We start from the raw sequence: 9,089 nt of genomic DNA on the forward strand, positions 1-9,089 counted from the left end.
AAACTAACTTAAACTTAAGTAATATATTATNTCTCTTCACTACACATATATATATTATATATATATATATATATATATATATATATATATATATATATAGTCTTTATGTAATAATTATATTTCGATCGAAACTTACAATGGGCTATGATGTCAATCGAGAAAGAAAGTTACATAGGAAAGTTACATAGGAAGTAATTAACTATCATCTCTCAATTATGGCAGCAGAGAAGTACTTCGTCGATCAGCAGGTACGTAAATGTGATTAATATTGTTGTTATTTCCGGCCTAATAATTTCATGATGAAGTCTTCGATGTAGGTTTTCACAGTCTTTGTGTGTATTTTATAATAATGAATGGATTAAACGAAAAACATTATTCTCTTAAAGAATGAGCGTTGTGCGCAAAAAAATGAATAATTCAATCATGAATAAATAAAAACTTTATCTATACTTAAATAAAAATTTTACATGCAAGCCGATAAAGTATAATTATATTTTTACAATGAAACCCATATTTTTTTCTAATGTCTTATTTTATAAATTTAACATTTAAAAAGTAAAATATTTTCGAATTTTTTTAATTATAACTTCTTTAAATAAATAGGATAAATTTTTTTCTATCAAATAAAAATCGATTAAGTACTATTTCTTTCTAGAAACCTTTTAACATTTATTATTAATTATTTTAGTGATCAACTTTTAGATCAAATCTAAATTAAATTTAAGTTAGTTTAAAATTTAATAAAAAGATATAGTTTATATTTGTAATTTTAAACTTAGCCATTTAAATAAGTTATGATTTATTATATTAATGACATTAGTGTTTTGGGACAATCTATACATCTATACATCTTTGTAAAATCACGACTTAGATAATTATAATATATTTCAATCCCTTGTGTTAAGGATTCTCTAGAGCTAATGCAATTACAAGAATTATGATAGAATGGAGTTATTCAACTGACTTTCTTGATTCATTGCTTTAGAAAATCTTGCGGTCGACGAACGAAAATCAATCTTGTAGCGAGTCACGAATGACATAGAAACAAGATCGGAGACGAGAAGAACTTTCTTGTACGTTTTCGTACAAGTGAAATTATTGTGCGGCACAGGTTCTCACTTTATGATCATAAACGTTGGTAATGTCATGTCAAGCACATGGATGACGGAGTGCGACGTAAACATCCGGAGATCTTCCAGCGATCATAATATACGATACTTCGATTGGCTTCTCGAACGACGTGCTGTGGCTAAGAAATGTACTTTATTGTCAAAATGGGAATTGTTCGATAAAGCTTCAAATTGTTTATTGATTTCTACCCCTATTTGAATGTAACTTCTAAATTGTTTTGATCATATAGCGTGCACAAAATAATAATCACAAAGTTGTCTTATAAAGGCGCAACATTGTTCTTCGTTCAACATTTTTAACAATTTTCTCACGATTGTGTCAAACAAACGTTTGCGTGAAACAAACATTTTTTATAATTATGTAAATATTAGAAGAAACTCATTCTTATTTCAACAAAAGCATGATCGATCTTTTTTTAAGCAGAACAAATCGTTATGATATCAAAATGATGTCAAAATGACTTCAAAATGATTATTAAAAGTTATTTTGCAATCATTTCCGATTCATTTTAATATCATTTTGACATTGTGATGTATTGTTCTGCTTGGGTTTAAAGATATTTATGTATTGAATTAAAATGTGCCAATAATACTTAAACTTTTTAATATTTGACAATACATAATAAAGAGAAGACAAAAATTATAATAAAGATATTATAATTAAATATCCAAAATGTATACCTACTTTTTAAATCTTCCTCAATGTATTATAGTTGCTTTGTCATAGTCGATTTAAAGAATATAAATTGCGATAATAAATTAAAAAAAAATTTTTTTTAAATAGATAAAAAAAATTAAGAAGAGATGATGAATACGATTCTCAGACACGAATGGCTGATAACAGAGAGGAAGGAAAGATATCCTTTTATCGCGAACGACAATCTCCATTGCGCTAATCTTTCGCTTTAGTATCATTTCTAACAATCACGCCAGAATCGGATTATTCCGCTGACTAGTTTTTCTGAAGCAGAAATGTAAAGCAAATTCATGTTTTATATATATTCGAATTCTCTCATATATCTGCGTGCAGAATAACCGAAAAACGAATGTGGCTACCCACTTCAAAAACTAGAATCCCATATTTAAATATACTCGGAAAACATCCGGATTATACCGCTTATCCGGATAATAATATTCAAATATTTACATCTCTACCGTGAACATCATGTCGTCCATTAATTTTCTTAAAGCAGCTATCCTAACGTCAATGTCCATTTGCAAATCCGACATATTTACAGAATGTGTCCATTATTTGAATAATTGTGTAAAAATGTAATTAATACTTCACATCCATGCCCATCTTTATATACGTTTTCTACATCAAGGTTCATATTTTTAGCTCGTCTGTTTTGTTAGGTTTAACTTTGCTTCTAGTGATAATTGATTTCACTTTTCGACAAATAAAATTTGACTGCGCGAGCATCGTGATAATAGCTTCCTAAATTCTTTAAACGACTCACAAGAATATCACGACTCTATATCTGCTTGCCTATCTCGAGATTTAACCTAATGTTATATCAGCGCCTCTTTACATGGCAGTTCCAATAATTCTATATCCATACCAATACAAATACGAAATACGTATACGATGTTGTTTACAACTTTTGACTGTATTCTCCATGTACAATAATAAATGTGCGAAAAAGGAGCGAAACAGACACGTTGTGTACTTCTTACGAATATTATCGAAGCGAAATGGTAAACCAGTTAGAATTTTATGAACCATTTTCTCGAATCAAAAGAGGATTCATTGAACGATAAAGGATTCTATTTTCATTCGCGGTTTATGAGTCTCGAATCAAATACTCGTCGAGCCTAATTAGCTTCTCGACGAGTTTTCTTGTTCATTCAGGATAGAATACTATCCAATCTTTTCTAAATCAGCTTCGACGCAGTCGGTGCTAATCTGGACGACAATCGTTAAAGGATATAATCGCATTTTTTAACGTCACCGTAACAATAATTATCCGATCACTTTCGATGGCTGTCCGTAGTTTGCGCGAAAGAAAGAACTTTTGACAGTTTCGCATAATGCTCTTGAGAATAAAAAGATTGGATTCATAAATATTCCATAGCTCGGAAACAATGTGCGCAAAACATGTACACGTGGTTCGCGTACTCAACAGATATACGTACCTCGATGTAATTCGTGTAGTCACTTAGCCCTAATGTTAAATATAAGTAGTTTGTACTTTGAAGCGATTCGCGTTCCATGCGACAGGTATCCTCGAATTCCACAACAACAGATTGTACTTTTTTAAAATACTCGATTAATTCTTCGCTATTCAATTTTTATTCCCTTTGCATTTTCACTCGATATTTAATATTTTCACCTAGAAATATTTTAACATTTTCTTTCAACTTATTACCACTTTAAGAAGTTTAATAATGCATGATGTGCAATTTATAACAATCAGAATACAAAACATAACAAGAAAATTAAAAATAATATATTATAATATATGGATGAATAAAAAGTTAAATGTCAATAAAAATTCTAATTTAGTTTATTAAAATTTTTTATTATTAAAGAGCAAGTACTCTTACTATTTACTATATTTTTTTCAGGAATTTTAACCTAACATATCGTTTAATTCTATTTATTCATGTCATTATTATAAAACGGTAAAGATTAAAAATAATAAAATTATTATAAAATCAAATTAAGGTAAAATGAAATTGGGAAGCGCAAAGGGTTAATACCTTATATTTTTCAAGGTGCCTGTCGGTTAATTTGAATCATAATGATCATTTGTTATCATTTGTGGCGTAGCAAATATGCACTTAATGCCCACTCATAGATAATTAAATGACAGCACATAACATTAGAACGCTCAATTTGTCTCTATATATTTTTTACAAACTAATTATAATTTATTAACAAGCAAGATACAGAATTAATCTGCTCAATAAGATTATAATAGAATCCTTTTCTAAATAATAAATAAACATTAGAAAAACCTATAAACTGTAATCACATCACAAGTGGCTCAAATCGTCGGAGGTTCTCATTCTCATATTCTAATATTAATTCTAATATTAATTAATCAATACAATCAACAGATCAATATGGACTTATGTTTCTCTGTTGAGTACTTAAAATTGCAGAATATTCGCTACGCTACTGGTCATCGTTTTCACATCTGTATCTGACTGTGTGAATAGAAGAGAACTTAAATACACAGTATGAATGTTACATGTTAAAAGATGTTATCGAAAGAATATCTAAATACATAGCGTAGAGATCGATGGAGATGGTTGGATATTTGTATATTTCAGATGCGATTATATACTCGTTATTAATATTTCAATGTTACTTGGTAACATCTTCGGCAATAAAAATAATCATACGGCCGTAAAACTGTCTGTTATATCTCTTGCGTATATATAGCAATCCTTTTCCTTTAATAATTTATTATCGAAAAACGATGACAGCCTTGCATTTTTCTAATTTACGAAACACAATTTAAAATAAAATTCTCATAAAATAAAGTAAAAATTAACGATAAAATTATATAATTAAATATTAATTATATTAATTATACACGTATATACCCATACAGCACAGAAGATTGAAGCAATATTGCTGCAATATTACAGATTGCAATGTAATGTTGCAGAGGTATTACAGAAATGTAAATTAACAATATACCTGCAAAATGTCAGTAATATACTTGTAATATTCCAACACAAACATTGCAAAACTGTAAGTCTTTAATTGTTACAATAATAATATAAAAATATAAGTTTTTACAATATTTATATAGTACAGTCTTCTAGTTTAACAGCCGTTTTTATGATATAATAATTAATTCATTTTATATTTAAATAAAAAATTTATTGATCTATTACTTGACGGCCATTTCATTAAGTAAGTTCTATATTTATTTTAAATATGAGATCAAAAGATTGTATAATATCGAATTCGGATACAATCAATGCATCATTATCGATGAAATGATAAAAAATTAGACTGCTGAAAACGATTTCTCGAAATATTAATTATGTATGTCGATGATGTATTTATACCTAATGTGAACGCACGAACCATAAACCAACGCCCGAACTTTATTGATAAATTTCATACCGTCATTTTTTAATTGACTCTTGGTTTCGAATTAAAAAGAATCACTGCAATTAACTTAATCTATAATTAACTTATCAAGCGACTGTATTATTATATTAATGCGGATATTTGCAGTTTATTCGGGGCATACATATACATGTTTTATCTTTATGAATAAATTTATCCTTCAGAATTAATACTATATTTATAGGAATATTTTATGGTTTTATCATAAAGAATTGCTTTTGGAAAGCACATATCACTAAAAATACGATTTATAGAAAAATTAAAGTTAATGATATATGTATACAAATAGTTTTCATTTTAGAGTCTTTGTAAAAAATTTATCCAAATACATTATATTGCAATATTGCTGGAACGTTTTGTTGCATATAACAAAAAGCGGACATCTTAATATTGTTGGAATTTTGCAACAATGATTCAGCAATGTTTCGCAAACATGCAATATTGCAATGTTTCAGTGAAATCATTCTGCAATGTTTCTGCAATTTTTCTGTGCTGTATGGGCATTGAGAAAAATATTCTGATTACATCAATAAAAACATTTGACAAAAATCACTCTTGGTCTTAGTGAGACCGAACAGAATTTCTAGTTATCATAATCAGAAATTCTTTTTATCGTTATCAAAAATACTATTCTGATTATCTAATATTATTGTGGGATCATTTATTAGTTCAACAAAATATTTATTTCTGATTAAAGTGTAATTAAACCACATTTAAAAAATAATAATAATAATTCTAAAAATATTGTATCAGAAGAAAATTTTGAATTAAAAATAATGTTTTTTGCTGAATTTTTATATCGTGTTTTTTTTTGCAGAAATAGGAGGAATACAAATTTTAATAACAACACTTGTAATATTTACAGGCTGTAATTTATTTAATCTGTAACATCGGTAACAAAAATAACAATCTCTTTGATTACGCTAGATACTCTTATTGTTATCCTTATATACTTAAAATTGGGTAACCTGACTGAGACTCAACATGATGCACCCGTAATTATTGGCTGTTCCTAGAATTTCGAGGTATAACAAGGAGATCAGACTGGTACGCAGTTATACGCTGTAATTCGAATTGCATTCCGGATTTACCAGGAACTGCAAAGAAAAATCAGAAAAATGTTAAAGAGACTGTCTAAGAATAATCAAGAATAATAATAAACGATCCAATAATTATCGTAATATTTAAGTAATTTATTTAATCCGTTTTTAATTTTCTTTGTTTTCTTATGTTATTTTTAATATTTGTTGAGTAAATAGAAATAACTTTAGTATTGAATTTTCCTAATATATATTGTATCTTTAAATAAAATTTTATTTTCATTGTCACAAAATATAAACTATAATATAATAGAAATCATATTTTATATCACACAATTATTAGGAAGGACAGAAGAGATTAGCGACTGGTTTTCCTTACCCATAAGATGGGTCTGGTTGCGACCAGACTGGCGCAGCATACTCGGCATGTGGTCTATAAATAGGTTTTGGGACAATTCTCTCTATGTAAATGGGTTTCTCGACGAATTCCACATATTTCTCTGGTGGCGAAAGGTAAACGTGATGCACTTCCGGTGCAGTATAGTAACCAGCCTTGTAACTGAAAATGAAATAAGAAATAAAAAAGTCATTTATTGTATTACGTAGAAAAATAAAGTTTTTAATTAATTTGATGTCGTGTTAACATTTTAAATTTTATACATCGTTTATCATACATTTATATATCAAGAATTTTAGCGTAATTTAGCTTAAAAAAGAAAATAATAGGACTCTATTTCTCTTATGGCCAAAATAATATGAATAATAACTCTATATTATTGAAATATATATATTATTGAAATACATTATATATAATTCTAAAATATGTTATTGAAATATATATATCTTGCTTTTTTGCAAAATTAATCTTTATTAATAATTAAGAGCAATAAAATAAAAAAATGAGAAAGAATATAAATTTGTTACCCCTTTGCAACTCCAAGACCGAAACCAAGAAGACCAGCGCCGAGCAGCTTCTTTTTCAAGAATAACGTTCTCTTTTCCCTGGTGTGTATCGCGTCACCATCAACCTGATCTTCGATAGCGACATTTCCGATATCCAGAGATTGTTGATTCTGTTGGACAATCTCTTCCGCTGTTGCTCTCAATACGAGGAAACAACAAACAGTGGCAATGATGGTAACAATAGTGTGATACATCTCTGTTAAAAAATAAATATTTTGTATCGATATCGTATTTATCATCAATTTCTCTAAACGAATAACAACATTTGCAAAATACTAACATCTAACACCAATTTATAAATAAATAAAATTTTTATTCTTAAATAATTAACACAAACATACGTGCCAAGTGGCATATAACAAAAATTTAATTTTAATTTTACTTTACATTAATTTTAGTTTTAAAAGTAGACCACATTTAAAATTAAATAATTTAATTTGAGATAAGTTCTAATCCGATTATAAATGAATTATACCCGTCTCTTCGGATGTAACACCGAGGTACGTTTATAACGATAATTTTATTAAAATATAAACTTGTTTCCTTTGCCTGAGCGCGTGTTGTCTCTTGTTATCGAAATTAGAATTGCGATCAACAAGGAAGCGATAAAGAAAGCGTGCAAAAAATTTCGCGTACTTTCTCTAAGATCCTGTTTAATACTGGGGAACTGATTTCGCTTACCTTGCGTCTTAGTACAACAAAGAAGATTAGCACAGTAAAGATCACGATGACGATACACCGCGAAGACAAGTCCGAATACTGTGACTGATCGAGGAATCGTTCGATTTTATACCGACTTGCCTACTTCGCTACTGTTTGCGGACATTATAAGCGCAATTCTGAAGCCACCTCCCCTTCCATAGCATCCTAAATAGGCGGCTTAACATCGGCTTTAGGACGATTAACCGTATTGTGACACTCGGGAAGTATTATTGCATACATCACTATAGCGACAGTTCAATCCTGTGCCATGTTGAGAGGAAGTTCCGTAGGAACTTTATAAATCTCTTCAGTTTGCTTTGCTTAAATAAGGAAAGAGATTAATCTGACGTAATTAATTTGCTCCAAAAATTATCTCCACAATCAAAGCATTATTTTAATCCTTTTCCACTTTAATACGTTCATTTTAATACGTCAATATTTTCTAAATTCATATTTTATCCAAAAAGAATAAATTTTTCATTGAGAAATAAAAAACGAGTTACAATATTTTTTGCTAAATATACGAAGTACATGGTAAACTTCAATCAACTGTGCATGCTAAAAGATTAATTATATAAATATATCTAAAATCATTACTTTTACATTATTACAATACTTTTACAATATAAGAATTCTCTGGTTCCTATCACGTTTCCATAATGCGATGACGCTTCTTTCCTAAAATACTATATTTGACGTTCGCAATAGTTTACAATTGCAATTTCTCCAGAAAAACCTGTTCGAGATTTTCTTCCGCTTTCGAGCTTAGGAAAAGTATCATGAAAGAGTAATCAATTACTACAATTTACTAGCGATCTAGATGAGACTTTATATAGACAGAACTTGGCAGAGCCGCATAGAAAGACGAATTCGAGGAAGTGAAAGAAAGTGGAGAAATAATAGGAACATAATGCGGACGTCGCTTCGATTTATCAACCCTACGACATGACAAGCAGATAGTATACACTATTGTCGGCTGCAACAAGTAGAACGATGAAGGAAAGAATTAGAAGACACAGAGAGAGAGAGAGAGAGAGAGAGAGAGAGAGAGAGAGAGAGAAGAAGAGAGAGACGAGCGACGAACTAAATTTAACTTTACTTACTTTTCTTTTCGTTTGGTGACTAGTTAGTACTACCTACCGTACGGTTTGGTTTCGTTTC

General features: G+C 29.2%; 1 protein-coding gene across 1 annotated transcript; it reads right to left on the reverse strand.

The window, feature by feature from the left end:
- Window positions 1-6,638: 6,638 nt before the first annotated feature.
- Window positions 6,639-7,420, reverse strand: LOC105617683. Its single transcript, XM_012199239.1, has 2 exons — window positions 7,188-7,420; window positions 6,639-6,822 (listed from the first exon to the last, which is right to left on the reverse strand). The coding sequence occupies exons 1-2, from the start codon at window positions 7,418-7,420 to the stop codon at window positions 6,639-6,641; spliced, it is 417 nt and encodes a 138-aa protein (XP_012054629.1).
- Between the last annotated feature and the right edge of the window lie 1,669 nt (window positions 7,421-9,089).

This window comes from Atta cephalotes, assembly GCF_000143395.1.
Source record: "Atta cephalotes unplaced genomic scaffold scaffold00013, whole genome shotgun sequence".
In the NCBI taxonomy this organism is placed as follows: domain Eukaryota; kingdom Metazoa; phylum Arthropoda; class Insecta; order Hymenoptera; family Formicidae; genus Atta; species Atta cephalotes.

Bases quoted from the DNA above. Each gene is read 5' to 3' on its own strand.
- LOC105617683 (XM_012199239.1), bottom strand. From the start codon at position 7,420: ATGTATCACACTATTGTTACCATCATTGCCACTGTTTGTTGTTTCCTC. The intron at 6,823-7,187 runs GTAACAAATTTA...TTTCATTTTCAG, and splicing joins GGTCTTGGAGTTGCAAAGGG to TTACAAGGCTGGTTACTATA.